The sequence below is a fragment of the Strix uralensis genome, chromosome 23, assembly GCF_047716275.1.
Source record: "Strix uralensis isolate ZFMK-TIS-50842 chromosome 23, bStrUra1, whole genome shotgun sequence".
Lineage (NCBI taxonomy): Eukaryota > Metazoa > Chordata > Aves > Strigiformes > Strigidae > Strix > Strix uralensis.
In genome coordinates, this window is record NC_133994.1 from 9,509,437 (window position 1) to 9,530,020 (window position 20,584).

The 20,584-nt window shown below is 50.8% G+C and overlaps 1 protein-coding gene across 3 annotated transcripts in view; it reads left to right on the forward strand.

Annotated features, from left to right (window-relative positions):
• EPHB2 (EPH receptor B2) overlaps positions 1-20,584 on the forward strand; it is a 144,365-nt gene that overhangs the window by 71,618 nt on the left and 52,163 nt on the right. For all 3 annotated transcript variants that reach the window (XM_074892588.1, XM_074892589.1, XM_074892590.1), the window contains exons 4-5: positions 14,008-14,163; positions 14,762-15,097. In XM_074892588.1, the coding sequence (XP_074748689.1) occupies positions 14,008-14,163; positions 14,762-15,097 (492 nt within the window). The remainder of the gene's footprint in view (positions 1-14,007; positions 14,164-14,761; positions 15,098-20,584) is intronic.

Genomic DNA, 20,584 nt, shown 5'->3' on the forward strand with positions numbered 1-20,584 from the left:
CGCGCTTTAAAGAAAACCCTTCTCCATCCGCGGCCCCTGCTCTGAATAACCCAGCTGCTTGTGACCTAGGCAAGCGTGCTTGCTTTCCCTGTCTCCTCTGCAGGTGGAGGAAATCCTTGTGTCAGCCACAGCCATGCTGTGGGCTTTGGGAGCAGCTAACCTTGGGGAAAATGCACTGAAGGTCCCTGGAGAAGGATTTTTGGGACTCCTTGCAGCAAGTGACCTCAGTGCTTGGATTAAGAAGCCCAAATCTATCTATATTTTTCTAAGGCTGCTGAGGGACCAGGAAATTGGTGGATGGACCACGTTGCCCATGTGCAGTTCTCACATCACCTCCAAGTCTGACCCAGCGTGTTGGGCACTTTCTGTTTCCTCCATCTGAGGATCTCACTGTTCTGTTGCTGCAGCTTCATGCTGGGCTGTCACGGTCGGCCCATTCTCTGCAGCAACCTCTCTGCTTTTCCGCCTGTTTTCTTCAACGTGGCACATGGTGCTGAGGACCACTTTTTGCAAAATGGGGCTGGGACGATAGTCAACCTCACCAGCGCACCAAGTGTCTCTGATCTCACTCTGCACAGTGACCAGTAAACCAAGCCTTCTCCAAATGAAACCCCACAACACAAAGAAAATATATCAGGGGTTTTATATGATGTCACTGTTCCACTGTTTGCCCCTGGCAGTGGTGGCATCATCTTGGCCAAGAGAGCTAAACACCTCTTACCCTTGAAAATCATACGCCACAGTGTTATCAGCATGTCTGGTCCTCTGAAATGGTCTCACTATGGCTGATTTCATAAACACCAGCACTCGCATCACAGTTTTCCTTGGCTGAGTCTTAAAGCTCTTGGGTACAAGTCATCTAATACTGCCTGGCGTTGGGAGCCAGTCGCTGATATTCTTCCTACTTTCAGGGGGAATGGAAAATTTTAGGGAAGTGTCGGTTATGAAATGATCCTTCTCTATGCATCCACTCTCCTATTATATATCCCTTTCTGTGTCACAATGGACAATTTTTGGGGACAGGCACATGTCTTTACTATGGCTTCGTTTTTCTTGCGTTCTTGATTTCCATCCTGTTGCTGTTAAGATTATGTGCCCTGTTTTTTCCACTGACCAGTTTAGCTGCTCTTATCAACTGCTTCTATTTTGTGCTTATTAATTTAAAGCCACTGCTGCCACTTTGTGACTTTTTAAGATGCATTTTTATTCCTTCACTGTAATTTCTTGGCCAGAATTAATTTTTACTGAAAAATACGAATTGCGTTTTCCTGGGGGCAACAACAACTTTTTTTTGAGGCAATCTTGGTTATTATTCATGGTGTTTTATTTGTACTTTCTGTCCTTGGTGGCTTTGCTGGCATCTCTGGGAACCTGTTCAGCGCTCATGCTGCATGCCCTGTGCTGGCAGCAAGCCCTCAAGTGCGATGGGAGAGCCCTGACAATCTGGGAAACTGGGGAAGACCCATGATTTACTGAGAGTTACTTTTAAATGCACAGAGGCAGGAACTGAGGTCAACTTTCATGCAGCTGAAACCAGCCAGCGTACTCCCAACCTTATGTTTGAGCAACGTCACATTCTTTCCATCTCAAGTTGCTTGTGGTGCCTTTCCAAGGTCTCTCTACTTTCCAGTGGGAGTATGAAAATCTGGGAGTATGGAAGTATGAAATCTGGTGGAAGAAGGCTTTCAGGTGTGAAAGGTGCATTTTGATGGATGCAGGCAAAGCCCGCCCAAATACGGGGAATTACAAGATGATGAAAATTGCCTCTTCCCATCTGTGTTTTCTGACCGTGCATGCTTGGCTCTCAGGTCCTGCCATACTGCTTCTGATGAATATAGACAGATTTGCTGCTGCTTTTCCCTCATCAGAGCATCCTTTAGGAGAAAGTTATGAGTGAAATGAGAACCAGGGGATCTAGGGTTCAACCTTCTCCTTCTGATGTTGATCCCTCGCAACCCTTGATACTGCACAAACACCACTACCAAACTGATGCATGGAGTGTAGAGGAATGCTGACGGTGGAAATTGCTCCTGGGTATTTATTACAGAGTGATTTGCAGAAGTCGTTACAGCTGTGCAGAATAGGGAGGCTTTATAAAAGATTCCCTAGAAAAGAATATGTAAAATCCCTGCTTTAACTCCCCTTACATGCATATTCCTGGCACATGGTGATCTTGACAGGGCCATGCTGCTGTTTCTCAGTGTGCAGGATGGTCAGACCTGCTGTTTGAAAAGAATTGGGGGGTTTGATGCTTTTCTGTACTCATACTTCATTGTACAACCCTGCATCATATTCCCTGCTCTCTGTCAAAAATACGTGTGTTGATTACAAAGCCATGACTTCCTTCCTTGGGCTTCTGTGCTCTCTGCCCAGCCTCCAAGTGCCTGGCTCAGGTCAGTAGAAAGAAAGGTTGAACATGTCTGAGGTGGAGCTGTAGCAGAGTCAGGTTAGGATCTTACTGCCCCTGGACTGGTGATGCCATGGGACGGGTTGACCTCAGATGAGGCTGTGAACATGCAGCAGCCTGGATGTCCAAATCAGGTCCTGGGCATCCAGGGACCCTGAACACGGTGGCAATGCCAGTAGGGATGATCCTACCACACAGCTATCCACATTTTCCAAAAAAATCTTTCAAATAAGGGCAAAGATGAGCTCTTCTAGAGAGGTTTTGTTTGCCCTGGTTTTATCTTTCTTCCTGCTTCCCTCTCTCCTGCTGATGGTGATAGCCCCTATGCACACAGCTGCCTGGTACTGCAGAAGCCAGTGTGCTCCCAAGTCCTGTCTGTCCTATGCGTGTGTGGCACACAGTTGTGTAGTGTAAGGGCCGTGATCACGCACAGCGCACGACAGCCTGGGGGGTGAGGAGGCGGTGGCTCAAATGGCTTTATTCCTGCCGTTTCCAAAATTTCTATCACTCAGGTTGTCATGCTTAGAAAGTCTTATCTACCTGTTGTGAAGCCTTCCAATTGCAATGCTTTGTGTGTTCTATTTCATCAGCAGATAGTATGCTGACTGCTTCTAAATAATGCTGCAGACAGGCAGACCGTATAAATGAGGAGGGGTGCAGTGACAGACACCAGTGCTCTTAGCTGTGCCCTCTCTAGAGGAGGAGACGTGGCTCATGGTCAACCTTGCAGTCCCAACACTCCTTTTCCAGCCCTGGCTTAAAGCTGATGTTGTTTCTGCAGGGTTGGACTTCTTCAGAGGCTGTCTGTACATCCTCATCTCCTCTGGAGCAGGGGGTTTCAAAGGAGCCCCAGACATTCAGCAAGTCAGCTGACTGGAAGCACAGTGATTTTGGTTTCTTTTTTTGCAGCCCTTTTCACGCTCAAAACCCGTCAGTTCAAAGTCCATCTCACTACGTTGCTGCAGCAGCTTGTTGCTGGATGAAGCTGCTTCAGCTCAGGTTGTTTGGGAAGCCTCAAAGACGTTCAAAGGCCAGAAGTGTGCCTGTTCGGACGTGAATGAATCAAAGGTGGCAGGGACAGATGGACTTCTGAGACAGAGCTGGACTCGCAGCCTGGCACCGTGGTCCATGAGGCATGTGTGATGACAGCACCAAGGGACTCGGCTTTGGGGAGGGGGACTGTTGATTTCAAGTGACTGATTTAGCAAAGTCCATGAATTTAAGCAAAGTAAAAAAGTGAGGTTTTTTTCCCCCAGGCTGCTCTTACAAACAACTGCTTGACCTTTGCACTCTTGCTGTAAGTGGCTCTTTTTTGCCTTCAGGCCAGCAGTGCGTTTGCGTAACCCCATTTGCTGTGCTCGTATCCCCCACAGCCGGGAAGTGGTGGTCCACTGAGCAGGGGGCGGGCTGGGCATCTAAAAGCTTGAGAAGTGGAGGCTCTGTTGGTAGTGGGCAGCTAGAGTGACAGGAATGCATCCCGGTCCCTTGGGAGAGGCTTTGACTGTCTCCAAGGATGTAGAGCCCTGGATGACTCTGAGTCCTCCTTGCAATACTTGGACCTCCCTCGTGAAGAAAAATATTCTCCTTGTGTCAAGCTGGAATTTCCCATGTGCCACCTTGGGCCTTGTCCTACCTCTGAGGGTCTGGCTTCATCTTCCTTACACCCTCTCGTTGGGTGCTGAAGGCAGCAGTAAGGTCTCTCCTTTGTCTTCTCTTCTCCAGGCTCATGTCCAACCCTCAATATCTCCTCACCCACTGTGTGCTCCAGCCATCCCAGTGGCCCCCCCTAGAGTCGCTCCAGTGTCTTCCTTGCACTGAAGAGCCCCGAACTGGACATGGTACTCCATAAAGATCTCACAAGTGCCAGAGCACCTGGGAGGTTGTTTTGGAGAAGGCTGGTTCTTCTTGTGTTTTGCCCTTCAGAAATACTCCTTCAGGGCGTTTTGGAAAGTGGAGGTGGACAGTGTGCAACCACCCTGGGCAGTGTGTGACCTCCCTTCCCATGCAGTGCTGCCTGCCTACGGCTTCTCCACTCACTGCAGGCTGGGAAGGAAAGTTACTGTGCAACTACACCCCCAGTGGTTTAAACCACCATAACTAACCATTTTTAATCAGCCCTTATGCCAGCTCCACTCAACACCTAGCGCTGACAAAGAACAATGTTGTCATCTGGAAAGCGGCTGCTGGCATTTAACCAGCTGGCATGTTTTAAACTTGTCTAAACTGGGTGCTAAGCAGCATTAAAACATAATGATTAAACATGCTCACTCCAAGTTTTCCTGACCACCCCCACCTCCACCTGGAAAAGCTGCTCGTGCCCTTGGAAACTGCACCTAGAGGGGAGGTCTGCAGAGTGCCTGCTGGAGATGGAGAGGAGAGCGTGGGGTGGGAGGGCGCTGGTCCTCATGCTATGGGAAGTCAAGGCAGAGCAATTTGGGAGTAGTGCCATCAACACGTGTGCGTGCTGGCTGTAGGGATTGGGGCCTCTAGATCAGGTAGGAATGTCCTTCAGAGACCTGATCTCAGACTCTGCACCCCTGACCCTGAAACTTGCCCCTCCCAACATCTGAGATAAGGGAGTTGGGTAGAGACAGGTGATTTGCAGATAAAAACATTAAGCAGCCACAGATGCACTGGGGGTCCCTGTAGGTGCAGGCACAAGTCCACTCGGGGGCTTGATCCTGGCTCTGGTTGCGCCTGGAGATGTGGTCCCTGGCTGCTCTGGTTCTCTGAGTCTGTGTCTGGTCTTGGTGGATGTGCATTCCTGTCCCCAGCAGCCCCATGGTGCTGGGGGTGTGACTCCGGATTTGCACCAAGACGGCTGGGGAGACTGTCCACTTGAAGAGCTCTTGTCCAGGAAAAGCTCCCTTTTTACTTTCATGTTTCCTTTAGGATTAAAGCCATTCTCCTTCGACTCAAAACATGGAATGTTTGTCAAGTTTATGAGGGCTTTTAGAAAGGCTTTTAGAGAGTACATCCTATCCCTTCTTTTATAGGGCTGAGATAAGATTATCTTTGTTTTAACACCAATTAAAGCAGGAAGGGTTTATAGGATTAGGGGTTTTCCATCAGTGCAACTTTGATGTCACCACTTGCTTGGTTTGCTTCTTTCCCTGTGTTAAAAGGTTGGGAGCCATTCCCGTAATGGTTAACATACCACCCTCCGGAGGCAGAGCTCTCCCAGGCAGAAGCCTTGGGAAACATTTAAACAAGACCAAACAAAGTAACAAAATGTGAAAGTCCTAAATTCTTCTGGAGACCACTTGGAGAAAGTTGGCTTACTGTTTAAACAACCTCTCTTTCAGTATGTAGTGCTGCAGTGTTTACATCTATTGAAATAGGACATGCTGCTTGCCTGAAAAGCATTTTTTAAAACATCAAAATAAAATAAATTACTATATTGTGAGGAATCTAAAGCAAAGCCAAAAAAATCCTGCAGTCGTGCAGAGGCTGGAAAACACATCAGTCCACACCAGAAGAAAACGAGAGGCTGAATAATGCAAGTGTGGCATTTGGTATATCTGCTAGTGTGTCACTGCACAGAAATAACCTCATGGCTTGGCACCTTGTCTGGCGTAGGCTGGCATCGCTCCGTATGCTCACCCAGGGCTCCTAGGGCAATCCCAGTTTCCAGCATCTGAAGCTCTAGGTTCTTATGTGCATGCCAAGCCACCGAGAAAGTTTTGTGGTGAAACTGTGCAGGTACTTGTGGCATCCTGATCACCCCGTGTGCTGGGACTGGGATTGCTTCTAGATCAGCAGCACCCAACATCCCCAGGGTGGTGGATGTTATGTTTCAGGACAGCGCCGCTGGCTGCTGAGCTTGGTGTTGGAGCTACATCCTAGAGTGCTCTTGGGGTGTCTGCAGAAGCTAGGAGGTCCAAAGTATCTGCTGCCCCCAGAGCTGTGCTCCGGACCTGTAAACTCGCCATCTGGTTTTGCCTTTGCCCAGGGATGCTGATCTCTGGGAGTGAGCTGGGAGCTGTGCCTGGGGGGCTGCAGTCACCTGTGGTCTACAGCAGCATGATGAACATACAGCTCTGTGTCTCCTTTGGTTAGGGAAGTCCTCTCCCCTCGAGTGTCCACTGAACGGCTCTAGCAGGAGAAATGCTGGATTATGGTCCTTGTCATCCATACGCTGAGGGTGCTGGCAGGACCCCAGTCCCCCATTCTCAGGCAGGGACAGAAAGCTTTCCATTTCTTTTTTAAGAGCCTCTGTGATGGGTTGGGGAGGTTGCAAGCTGACCGGGCAGGTAAGAAATTCCAGGCATTTCTTCCTGACAGCTGAATCCGTCACTGCTGATGGATGTGCTGCCCAGAGCAGGTCAGCGGGGGGGCTTGCAGGTGTGCATGCCCACAGGTGCAGCAGTCTCACCAGATGCTTGAACTTCTGAGCCGTGCTAGCGGGGAGATGACCTTGTGAACCCAGTGGAAATGGCAGGAGGGATTTGCTGGCAAGCCCCCAGCATGAAGCCTCTCCCAGGTGAGGCCTCAGCCCTGCTGTTGGTGTGTTGGCACTGGGGGAGAGCTGTGACAGTTTGGGAGAGGGTCCTCCCTGCCTAACGTTGTCCTGGTTAGCAGGCTGGTGATGCTCTTGCAGCAGGCTGTGCTGCAGGGTCGGTGTGTGATGACCACTATTGGTTTGTCCCGTGGCGTGGAAAAGGCCAAATCCCTGGCCTATGTAGTTTTCCTGGTCTTTGGAGCTCGTTTGGGGTGGGCTGAGGACAGCCTGGCGAGAAGGTTGGGAACTATTTGTCCCTTGCAGGACTTTCCAGTGTGTTCTTTTGGGGAGCTCCCAAAATGGCATCACTCTGCCCTGCCCAGTCCTCTCCAAACCTCTGTGACACCCCAGTACTAAGGTCCTGTCACAGCCCCACGGTGACCCATTGCTGCCCCTCTGCGCCCGTCCATGGACCAAGTGAAAAGGTGGATGATGGTGAGAATATGATGTAACCTCTTAAACCAAGCAGCTGGTGGTGAGCTGCAGACAAGGAGGCTGCAGTGTGGAAATCCTTGCCAGGGGCACTTCCAGGGGGGTTGTATCTGAAGAAGCCCTGGGCTGAAGCTGGGAGGCAGATGAGGTGGCTTGGGGGGCACCTCTGGGGAGCACTATTGTAGGGGATGTGGGTTTTGGAGTCCTCGCACCTCCAGCTGTGAGGCCAGAGCAGCGGTGCCTGTGTGTGGAGGAAATGATGCAACCCAGTTGGTCTCCTTGAGTTGCTGGTAAGGTGCAGGATTCTGGTTCAGTCAACGGCATGGCAACCTGTCTAAAAGCCGCTAGCAACAGGAGGATGCTTTTGCAGGCCTGTGCCGTCTGCTTCTATTTCTGTCCTGTGGAGAATGACGGGGTTAAACAGGAACATTTGCATTGTGACTTCTTCCTTTATTGACAACTCTTTAATCCACATCACAGAAGTCATCTGAGCACCACATTCCCCTTCAGTTAATCTCATTTAACCCTGTTTTCCCTTCTGTATTTCTATCCTCTGCTCTCCAAATGCTGTCAGTTGTTGGCAGTGACAGCACCTGGCAGTGGGATTAATTGCTTATCTCAAGTATGAGGTAACAGTGTAGGCTGCTAATTAAATTTATCAGAAGGGAAACTGGAGGACCTCTGCGGCCCCAGGAAGGTTGAGTGCAGAGAACTGGCACCTAGAGGTCCAAGATCCTCTCTCTTTCAAAGCTATCAGCCAACTCCAGTGCCAAGTGCGGGGAGCTTGGGTGTTACCACCTGCCTCCTGCACTGCAAGGCAGGACTGAGTCCTCCTCCCTCCAGCACTAGAATGTCCAGGCCATGGCAGACGTCTAAGCAGACCCAAAGGCAGTGGGCAGCATCGCTCCTGTGGGTTGTCCAGAGGCCAGCCTTTTGCTAAGGTGACAAACACCATCGTGTGAAGGCCTGAGGACAGGAACAAGCAGAGATTGGGCAACTTTTGCAGGTGAGACGAAAGTGAGACCCATTTGCACGCAGAACTCAAAACAAGGTTCAAGGTGTAAGGGACAGAATGGGGAAGAATATAGGAGAAGTGACAATGTCATTACAACACCCACCTCATCTTGTGAGAAGGGCATAATTGATGAAAATAAAAAGGGGTAAATTCAGAGCTGGTTGGACATAATAGTCTTCTGCACAGGACAACATCATAAATACACACACACCATGAGCAGTAGTGACCTAGATGGATGTAGTAGTGACCTACAACTGCTGGTGGAGGAGGCTCTGAGGTCTGGGGTCCAGCCTCCCATTTGCAGCGGGGATGCCACCAGCATTATCTCAAGGCAGCCATGGCGTTTAGGTGAATCTCCTCCAAGGAAGGATATCTACCACCCCTCTGTGACCTGTTCCAGGGCTGCACCATCCTTTGGAGAAGGAGCTTTTCCTAATGTTCAGTTTGATCTTCTGGTCCTTGTCCTTTGTTAGAGTCTGGCACCCTGAGAAGTGTTTGGGTCTGTCTTCTTTGCATCTACCCTCAAATAGCTGCAGCTGCAGTTAGATCTCCCCCTTACCCCAGTAAACCCATCCCAGCTCTTTCCACCTCTCCTCGTATGCCCTGTGCCCCAGGGCTGGCCATGTTGCTGACCCTCCCTGGACTCTTCTGTTCCTTCATATTGCCCTTGAACTGGGCAACCCCAAACTACCTGCTGCAGCATCCCCAGTGCCTGGCAGGTGAAAATACCTCCCTCGATGTGCTGGCCATGCTCCTCCTGGCATGGCCCAGGACATCGCTTTCTTTATTCTCTATAAGAGCAGATAGCTGGTACCTGTTGGGCGTGGGCTCGGTGTGGGCGCAGTCCCACAGTGCGTGGCCAAGGGAGCCAGAGGTTTGCGTAGGATTTGTGGGATGCCAGTGGGAGTGGAGAGGGCCATGGGAAAGGGCTCCCAAAATCACAGGGGAGGACAAGAGGCAGGATGGGGCTGAGGCAACCAGCTCTGGGGTCCTGCAGCACCAGGGATGCTGACGATGTCAGGCTGCAGAGCCATCCTGCCCCCGGCCCTGGAGGGAGAAGAGAGACAGCTGGGAGATAAGGCTGGGGATTTAAGACTCTTGGCGGATCCTAACTGACAGAGTCAGGGCTGCCTGTTTTCCATCAGCCATTAAAAACGCCTTGCTCAAGTGGAAGGAGCCTTGCTGCCAGGAGAAACAAAGACAGGGAAAGGGAGCTGAGGAGGACCCTTCCTCAGAGCCATTAGCACAGCCTGAAGGTGCCATTTTGGAAACTTTTATTGCAAGAGAGAGGTCTTTGCTCTGAGCTGTTTGCAGAAGTGGTTGGTGTGGGCTCTGAAGGACAGGGCAGGTTTTAATGCAGAGGAGCCTGTTTGGAGCCTGCTCAGCTCACACTGGATTAATTAAAAAGTTGGTTAGAGAGAGGCAGTGGGACATAGGGCCAGCAAACAGGGAACCCCTCTGTGGCCCCTCCCTGTTTGGCCAAAGGTTTTTCCTTCAGGGTGGGCCATGGGCTGCCTTTTTCCGCTGAACTGCCCTGGCAGTGCTACAGGGAAGGAGGGCTTGAAGCCACGTGCCAGCATTGCCTGCAGCAGCAGATGCTGCAGAAGTGGCCTTCCTTCCCAGATCCCTGGCGTGGTCCTCCTGCAATGCAGGTCAGGGCTCCTCATGGGTCCTTCTCCATGGTGTTCCCTTCCCAAAACACATCCCTTCCCAGGCACAACCACCTTTCTGTGCCCTGGGAATGGGTGAATGGGAAACGAGGACACCCAGCACTGTTCAGGCATTTCCAATCTTGTTTGAGAGAGCTACAGTCAGTATTCTTAGCAAACCCGCTGCTGTCTCTGAGCTGTACCCTAGCAAGGCAGCCATCCATGCCTACCTGCAGCAGTGAGGCAATTAAAGGTCCATATGTTTCCTGTGAACCCCTATTAGTATCCTTCGATTGGTGCTGGAGATGTGGGAACCCACCACGTGGGAAGCTGCAAACTGCCTCTGCTTCAGTGATGGGGCCAGAGCCGCTGTCACGGTAATCGCCCTCCTGGGATGAAGGATGCTCTGATAAAGTAGAAATTTCTGTGCTTCCACTGTTTCAATTCTCTCCTTCCAAGCAGGAGTTCCTAGGGATGCTCTGCCCCTGCCCTCACTGCAAGCCTAAGAGGGAGCAGCATGTCCCAAAGCTGCTGTTACCTCCCAGGGCAGAAAATGGGTGTTCTCATGCCTTCCAGCAAGGGATGAGAACATCCACGCTGCTCCAACAGGAGGAGGTTTAGACCCTGTGTGAAGATTTCAGTTTTGATTTGCTGTTTACTCTGGAAACAAGAAATTGGGTGGATTCCAAATTAAAAGCTCTTTTCTCATCCAGAGGAAAACCTGGAGGGAACAAAACAGTTTTGAACACAATGTTCGTTTATTTTACTTCTGGAGGTTGTCACTACTTGAGAAGATTTCTGTGATTTTCCTGTCTTTCAGCATGATTTCAGAACATTTATCTTTGGAGAAGTTCTGATTTTCCAGGATTGTTTTATCCCGTATTGGTGTGTGGGACCTCCTGGGAGGAATAAAGTTGCCAAAATTTCTGGCTGTATTTTGATGCCATGTGCAAAGGGTTTTAGCATCCCAGCTTGGTATTTTTGGTGAAAAATCATTCAGCCCCCAATTTTTCTCCCGCTCTAAGAGCAGTGCACGTAGAAATATTAATTGCAGCCGTCAGCCTGTGCCAGGCCAAACAGAATCACAGAATCATCTCGGTTGGAAAGGACCTTGAAGATCATCTAGTCCAACCATTAAGCCAGCACTGACAGTTCCCAACTACACCAGATCCCTCAGTGCTGGGTCTACCCTACTCTTCAACCCCTCCAGGGATGGGGACTCCACCACCTCCCTGAGCAGCCCATTTCAACACCTGATAACCCGTTCTGTAAAGAAATACTTCCTAATATCTAGTCTAACCCTGCCCTGGCGCAGCTTGAGGCCATTCCCTTTTGTCCTATCACTTGCTCCTTGGTTCAAGAGACTCATCCCCCCTCTCTGCACCCTCCTTTCAGGGACTTGGAGAGGGCCATGAGGTCTCCCCTCAGCCTCCTCTTCTCCAGACTAAACCCCCCCAGTTCCCTCAGCCGCTCCCCATCAGACCTGTGCTCCAGACCCTGCACCAGCTCCGTTGCCCTTCTCTGGACACGCTTGAGTCATTCAATGGCCTTTTTGGGGTGAGGGGCCCAAAACTGAACCCACTCATCGAGGGGCGGCCTCACCAGTGCCGAGCACAGGGGTGAGATCCCTTCACTGTCCCTGCTGGCCACACTAGTGCTGATACAAGGCAGGATATCATTGGCCTTCTTGGCCACCTGGGCACACTGCTGGCTCATGTTCAGAACCAGGAAAATGTTTTTTGTCTCTTGGGGCCAGTTGCTAAATCTCAGCAGCATGGGCATTTTTTTGTTGTATCTCTATCTTGATGCAGAAGCAGCCTTATAGGAAAGTTGTTATTTTTAAAGTAAGCTTCGGGAAGGCCCATGTCTTAAAACATCTTTGATCAAGTGACCCTGGATGTCAGACTAGAGCAATTTTGTGTGTTAATCTTATTGTGTTTCAAAAATTGGTATTAGTACAGGGACCCTGTTATCATTTCAGCTACAGCGCCACCATCACTTCCCTGTAACAGAGCTACACAGCCATCACCTCTCCCAACAGCTTAACACCCTCCGAGATGGGCTTGTACCGAGGGACATGCTGGCAATAGGGTCAGAAATGGAGTCAGACGTATGGCGGATAGGGGACAGGGAGCGTGGAAATATCCAGCAACATGAAGAGAAGCCAGTTTTTTAGCAGATCCTTTGACTGTAGGAGGCAGGAGGGACTTTGCAAGCAGGAAGGCTGATGGTATTTTTCTGTAGAGCTTTTCTCATTGGAAAGTCAAGATAATTTTGAAGGAAGGGAGATGAAAACTGAAAAAATACCTTTTTTTTCCAAAGAAAAAAATAGACTTCTCAATAATAGCTCTTGCTTACAGCAACCCCGAGCGTACGTTTTTCCCAGGCTGTTTTTCTGATCTGCCTCATTCCTGAAAGCCTTGGCAGCAAACTGAAGTAGAAGTTTGTTTAACTCATTTCAGTGCAGAGACCACCTGCCACCCCCCAGGCTCTTTGTGCTGCACAAGAAATTAGCAGCGGAGGAAAGTTGCAACCAAGAGTAATCACTGAGAGCCGTGCTGATAAATGCTTATTGCCGAGCTTTGGCTTTGGCATTGGTGATCCCCTGACTTGGAAAGGACTTTCTGGTGTTTAAAGCTTTGCAGTGATATTTTCAGCCACCTGTGCCGTATCTGTTAATACTGCATCTCACACTGTGGTCTAGCCTTCACCACCCAGCTGCTGTAGGCACCATGCACCCCCCATGCTACCCTCATCCTCCCTGCATGGCTGGACATGCATTTTTTGGAGCGGCTGTTGCTAATGGAGCGTCTTCTTCATCTGTGAGTGGCTTAGAGGTCTGAGCCCCAGTGGAGGTTGAACCCAGCACGCTGCTGCCAGTCATGGCAGAAGTGACAATTTGCTTATGATACTGAGTAATGAAGACAAGGGCTGGCTGTGGAGTTGCAAAAGGACCTTATGAGACCGTGTGACTGGAGAATGAGAAGGAAATTGGAATTCAATAGACTTGAGGTGATGCAAATGGGAGAAAACAACCCCAGCATCACACACACGTGCACAGAGGCTGTGAGCCGGCCTGATGTCTCTCAGGAATGAGACCTTGGGGCTGTAATAGGTAGTCCAGTTGGTAACATTGGTGGTTAAAAAATAATTTGGACATTGCTAATTATGGGAAAAGAGTAGAGAATAAAATAGTGAATGTTATGGTTATGCATAGTGAATGTTATGGAGAATAAAATAGTGAATGTTATGCAACTTGCTTGGGGCCTGACAGAGGTTTGTGCCTAGGGGTCATGGGGAAGATGGATGACGATTGAGTGTTCACCGCCAGTGCAAGTGTGAGATTGCATCCAATGAAATGGCAGCTGGCAGCTTCAAAGCAGAGGGCAGCAGTTTCTTCCTGCAGCATGCAGTTACACCGTAGGGCTCCGTGCTGCAGGATAAAATGGGTGCAAAACATTTGCATGGAATAAAAAAATGACTGTGTAACTTAGTGGAAGAAACATCCCACAAGGGATGTTAAATGCAAACAGCCTGCCTCTTAGAAAGTCCCTGAGCTATAAATCGTTGGAGGGAGGGAAGGTATTGTGGGCAGTGCGTGTGCCTGGCTCCTGCCCTGCTCCTTGGGTGGCCAGTGTTGGGGGGAGGATTCTGGTGACTGTGGACCTTTGGTCTGACTTGGTACAGCCGCTCGCATCTTCTTACGGGGCGGTGGCTAAAAATCCCCTTTGCATTTGTAAGATTCCCCATGTGGCCCCTGTTCTGCACTTGTGGTTGGGGACTAGTGGGGGGAGAGGTCTCCCCATCTCTACAGGCGGCTCCTGCCTCCTCAGAGCCTTCAAACCAGCTGCTCCCTCTCCACTTTATTTACTTCAAACTGTCAGGTTTTGGCTTTGGACTCTGCAAAGCCCAGAAGGGTGTTTTCTGGCACCGCTGCCAGGCTCTGGGTGTCCCCGCCAGCCCCTGTCCTTGCTGCTTACCGCTGCTCTTGGTTCTCTTCCAGGCTGCCCGTCAGGGATGTTTAAGGCCAGCCAAGGGGATGAAGGATGCATCCATTGCCCGATTAACAGCCGGACGACTTCGGAAGGGGCCACTAACTGCGTGTGCCGGAACGGATATTACCGGGCAGATGCAGATCCTGTCGACATGCCGTGCACCAGTATGTGGGCTCTGGGCAACTGGGGAGGGGCGCATGTGGCTGGGAAAGGAGACACACATCAGTCAAAGCACCGAGGGATGCTTAACAAAGGCATCTGTCACAGTGGGATTTCGGAGGAGGCCAGGGGTCTCAGAGCACCTTGTCCAGAGGAGCCTTGCAGATGTGTGTCTTTCTTACCCTGGGCCAGTCTGCACTTGCAAACATTGCAAAAAGGACAGAAATTTGGGTTGTTTTGTGATGTTCTAGGTAGGGGGATGAATTCACTCTGGCTCTGTACCTGGATCAGAAGACCTGCGTGCTGTCATGCAGATTAGTGCAAAGGCCAGGAGTCACAAATGCTACAAAAATTAACTGGTGAATTTTGCCAGGCGTGCCACATGATCAAATTAGCCTGAGTTAAGAGGACAGGTTTTGTTCCCATTTCTGCCTTTGGCTGTCCAGATTGCTTTGCACATCCCTGCCATCAAGAGAAGCACCTGGCTCAGTGTGTGCCTGCTGGAGTCCTGTCCGGGGATGGGAGAAAGGAGGGGGTGCAGCTGGTCCTGCAGTGATGAGCAGGGCTCTGGCTCTTACAGCGTTCTGTCTGTTCCCTTTGCAGCCATCCCGTCTGCCCCCCAAGCCGTTATCTCCAGCGTGAACGAGACCTCTCTGATGCTGGAGTGGACCCCACCGCGGGACTCGGGGGGCCGGGAGGACCTGGTGTACAACATCATCTGCAAGAGCTGTGGCTCCGGCCGTGGGGCGTGCACACGCTGTGGGGACAACGTGCAGTTCGCCCCCCGCCAGCTGGGCCTGACAGAGCCCCGCATCTACATCAGCGACCTGCTGGCCCACACCCAGTACACCTTCGAGATCCAGGCGGTGAACGGCGTCACCGACCAGAGCCCTTTCTCCCCACAGTTTGCATCAGTGAACATCACCACCAACCAGGCTGGTAAGACGTGGACCTGTGTCTCCCAGTGGACCTGCCTGGGAAGGGGAGGTGGTGGGCAAAGATTTCCTGGTCAAGAGGTGCTGGGTGAAACCCTGTGGGGTGAACAGGGCTTGAAGGGGACAAGAGGTGGGCTGGGATGTGGCATTGTGTCACTTGCTCTGTAACGCTGGTGATGACCAAAGTGCATGGGCCTGGCAGTTTCTGGGTTAATCCCAAGCCTCAGGTGTGAAAAACATCCCTTATTTCAGTGAAACGATGGAACGTGACCCAAGGCAGAGCTGCCCTTCTTGTCACCACAGCAGAGCGGCCCATGTCACGATCCCCTGGTGCCTCAGCATCGCTCTCTGGGGCTGGGTGTGTGACTGTTCCTGAGGTTGTTGCCTCGGAGCATCAGTTGCGTGCCTCTTGGTGTGTTGCAGACACAGCAGCAGCGCTCACTGCTGCTGGCAGCCTTACTGCAGCCCCTGCTACTGCTCCTGGTGTCTGAGGGGGAAAGGTTAGATTAGCTCCAGCATTTTGACACAAGCTGAAATCTCTGCTCTGACTGCGGAGAAAGCCAGGACAGGCCGTGAACGCGAAGGAAAGCTGCACAGAAAAGGGGCTGGGAGATGGATACATGGGATGACCATCTGGAAAGCTGCTCCAGATCCTGTGCTGCTGCAGAATCACCTTGGTGAAGAAGACCAAGCATCAGAGATGGAAGTCATTCAGGGTCTCCAGCTCTCTGCTGACATGGGGCTTTGCCTTGCTCCCTCTGTGCGGGGTGGTTTTGCTGGAGGAAGGGACGTATCAGGGTAGTGCTGCTCCAGGAAGATCCACCAGCAGCCCCCAGGCAGCAGCTGTGCTGGTGGCAGGATGCCCCTTGGAGCTGCTGGTCAGGGGCTGCTCCCCCCAGCCCACCTGGAAGCCATCTGGAGCTGGAGCACAGACTGGGGCTGGGTTTTTGCTTAGTCTGATTGCACGGTGGAAGCATGCCAATAAGGTACAAGCCTGCACGGGAACAAGCAAGTTTCTGTGGTCCCTCTGAGCGCTGCGGCAAGTGTGTGAGGAGTGTGAACATGTCCCAGGCTGCCCTGGACGCTGCATGACCTTCAAGACTGAGTTTGTCAGTCCTGGATGATTCCATTTTCACTGGATTGCCTGGAGACCGTGGTGTGTGCTGGCTGCAGGGGACAGGAGGTGTTTAGTTGGGGTAAAGCAGCAGTGATGCAGATGGACATCACTTGGTTGGGCTGAGAGTGCCAAGACAGAGGTAACCTGCAAAAATGTCTTGGACACACAGGAACCAGCAGAGTGACCTCTGATCTGAAGTTAGCTCTGGAGCAGCAGGGTCATCAGAAGCCCTGAAGGCAGGTTTAGCGTAGCGTTGAACTGCGGTTTGACTGCAAGCAGGAATGTGTCCGCACGTGATGAGGAGAGAGGAACTGGTGTGGGACAGTGACCTGTTGCAGCCTCCTTTACAGAGATGGCTGATGGAGAATAGGGTGGGTGCGATGCTACCTGGGGCTGGGAAGGAGCTCTGCACACCCCCAGCGTGGTCCTGTGCTATAGATGAGTTATTTATGCTCAGCTTTTGCAGTTTGCAGTTATATGGTGTGCTTGTTACCTTCATATACTGCCTGTGGCTACTTCCACTTTAGCAAAATCAGAGAGCTGAGTTGCAGGCGAATCCTTTTCAGTCTCCTGGATCCTCCTCCTTGTGTTTTCCTTGTTTGACACTCCTTTATTATCAGGGCTCACACTTCTCAGCCTGTGTGATGTCTCTCTTAATGTATCTATTCATTAGCACTAAACAGTAACTGTCTGCTTGCTAATTCCTCTGTAATTAGAGGCTCTGAATTCTTCTGCTTACGCTCTGCACCGCCTGGCAGCCTTGATGTAGATCATTAGCAGTTGGTAACAGAAGCTGCAGACACAAAGACAGAGCTGGGACAGGAGAATGGGGGGTGTTGTGGGGAGAGGCGAGTGTGCAGAAGGAGGGGAGGAATGAGCCTAGGGGAAGCAGCAATTACAGCTTCCCTCTGCCTTTGCTCTGTGTTCAGCAGCCAGCTGGGGCTCCATCTCAGGCAGAGCAGAGGACAGAACACGTGATGGGGTTGTGCTCCTGCCACAGCTGGACGATGGCCTCCCTGCGAAGTGCCCGCTCCACTGGCCTTCAGGGACTTCCCAGCCCCGAAGAAAGTAATGCAGAATTGCCCTGGTTCACCCAGGGATAAACGGACTACTGCTGGGGGACCACCTGTGCTTGGTGGTTTGGGGCTGAGGAGAGATGCCACATCACCAGCAGCATCTCTAACCTTCAGTTATCATAAATTCTTCAGCATCCCATGAAAAAGCTGCTGTAAGAGAGTAAGAAAATGATCCCCGTAGAGCAACCAGAGGGCAGGTAGTGAGTGTGGCTGGAGCAGTTGCACTGGGGGGTGTGATGGTATGGTGACCGTCATCCCAAAAGGGAAACGAGATCAAAGGAGGTGACACACCATTCACCTTCTTGTTCTCCCAGAGAAAGATGGTTGCCGTCATCACTGTTGTACCCCTCCCCAGTGAGGTCTGGATTTCACTAATTGCCTTTACAGCAACATGACTTATTTTGCTGTTGTGTTGTGGTACATCTCTCCTCATGTAGACACAGGCGGTGGGTAGCTTCTTTCAAGGAAAAATAAGAGGTAATTAGACCAAGCTGAATCATCTGTTCTTGCTATGAGGTGGCTTTTCAGAATGTGGATCTTCCCACAGCTCTTTTTGAACTAGATGTTGTACCCAGCAGCAGCCCTACTGCAGATGAACTACCTTCCTTGCTGGTCTCGCTGTTCCCTTTACACATCCAAGTGTAAAGTGCTGCCTCACTCAGCCATACAGGTGGCTCTTACTTCCCTGGTGGCTTCTGTCTTGGTCCCTTCAGATACTGCTTCTCTTGATGCAGTCTCCCATCCTGCAAGCAAGACCTGCATTTTGGTTTCCAGACCCAAGCACAACCTTATAATCGTTTTCATGGGCTCAGCCATCAAGCCATGATCACTGCTCTGCACAGAGGTTGTCATTCCCAACGCTGCCATTTTAGACACTTTATGAAGCCAGCAATGTTTTTATATCATCTCCCAGGTCTCTAATAATTTTAAGGAGATGTGCTGTCTCTACTGTGCTGGACACAGTGTGAGTTCCAGCCTTCTTTAAAACTAATTTAATGTGTTGCAGATGATGCTGATGCTCAGCCCAGTGTCTCATACACTTTAAGTCTGTGCACTCTGCTGAACTCATGAGTTCAGGAAAAAAATCAAAGGCAGTTTGACAAAGAGGTACTTCCACAAAATCATGCTGCTGTGCCTAATTTGGGCCATAGAATCCCATCAGGCTCTGTGGAAGGGACATCTGGGGTCTCTGATTCATCCTCCTGTTTGCAGCGGGACTATCACCAAGAGTAGATCTGCTCTGGCTTTTTCTAGCTGAGCCTTGGAAAACTCTACCTCTCTGCTAACCTGTCCCAGGACTACATCACCCTCCTGGGAAAGATGCTTTTCATAATTTCCAGCCTCATTTGTGGCTTGTGCCCCTTGTTGCATCACCTACCCCTGCTGGGAAGAGTGAGTTTCCACCTTCTTTTAACGGAGCTCTGAGCAGTTGTAACTGCAATTAAATTCACCCTTAATATCTTCAGCAGCAGGCTCAGCCAGCCCAGCTCTCTCCATGTCTCATAAGCCCTGTGCCCCAGGCTGCCTCAGTCACCCTTGGCTGGATCCTCTACAGTTCCTCCTGGACCCATGGCCTTGCATTCTGCATTGACCAGGTTGGTGTTGGCCGTAGACTACTTAGGTTGATGCTGACCTTTGATTACCCAGATTTACTCTCTGCATTTCACTGTAGCGTTGTCATCTTTTCGGTTCCACCAACAAAGTGATCAGCAGTCCAGACGCCTTGGTGTGGAAAGGAGCCCTGAGGGACAGGTCACCTCTCTTCTTAGGAGAAGGTTGGTCAAAAGAGAGGGGCCAGTGCCAGCGTGTGCTCAGAGGCAGTTTCCTGGACCTTTTTCTTGCAGTGAGTGTCCTAAAAAGACTAAAGGTGTTTAGCCTCCAGAAGAACAGTTTTTATTAGAACAGGAGGTGTGGTCCTTCCCTTTTCAAAGTGTAGAAAATTAGAAAGGACCAGGAGCAGCAAAATAGAAATAAAAAGAGCTTGGAATAAACATCCCTTCCCACCACCTCCTTGCTCCTTGGTCGGTCTTCAGCCAACTCGAATTTACCTCTTCCAGCAAATTCTGCATGATCCCCAATGCCTTCCTAGGACATACCTTCTGTCACCTCTGAGGCCAGGTTGTGTTTTCTCTCTGCTCTTCTCAGCAGGCTTCTTGACCTCCAGCTCCATGCTGTACATCTCCCAACTCAACCTCTGCTTCCCTGCCTATTGCACCCTGCAGCTGTGTGACACCTCTCCCCCAAAACTCATCAACTCTCCAAGTAGGGAGATCTGGGACTTGCCATCTGACACAGCCAATCCTGTCTTAAAGGACCGTGATGTGGCCAAAGAAAACAAGCCTGTCATGCACAGACCAGGTGTCACCAAAAACCCTTTCTCAGCCGTGCCAGAACAAAAGATCTGTGCCAAGAGGGTGGTTGAGAGCCATGCCAGCATCCCAAGAGGGAAGGAGCAGGGAGGGAAGCCAGAGGTCAAGGAGCTGAGCGTGGCCCAGAGCTCAGGATAATGACACTTGACTAATTGAAAGCCATGCCAGGCATCAACCCTCTTGCTGGTGACAACACACAGCCCCTGCTTGCTAATTTGTGGCCATTCTTTGGGGAGGATCAGGGAGGGTGGGGAGTGTTAGTGCTGCGGGGATTTGCAGGCTCCATCTGCACCGCAGGCAGGCTGAGTGCCCCGGGAAAGTCGCAGAGGGAAAGGCAGGGATGACTTCAATAGCAGATGAAAAGAGCACCTCTTGATAACAGACTGTGGCTTCTGTGATCTGAGAAAGGAGGAGAAAACCCTGGGCTCTGGAGTATCCAGAGACAAATTCAGGACCTCCCAGTGACAGAGGAAAGAGAATGTCCAGATTTTTGGGAATGTGTCCCTTTTGTGAGCAACTCTTGTGTCACACAGGATAAGAAGGGAGGATTAACTCTGATGTCAGAGGCTCTTGGCTGCAAACGGAGCCAAAAAAGAGCTAATACAGTGTGAATATCAGCTAGTGTGTGACAGAGGAAACTGATACACTTCCCTGATAAACCCATCAGGAGAAGCATCCACAGCAGTGGAGTTTACTGGCACGATTTCTCCCTCTATGTATCCAGATAACTTGTTATGATTATTTGCATTATTATTCTGGGTGGCCTTTTCCAGCAGTATGTTGTGACATGGCTCCTGTGGCTGGGGAGATGTGCAGCTCACACCTGTGCACCAGGTTCACGCCAGACATCACTGGGGTTTGAATTTCTGCTTCGCAGTGCTATCACAGCCCAGGCACTTGCATCCCAGCCAGGCAGTGTCTTTTGGACA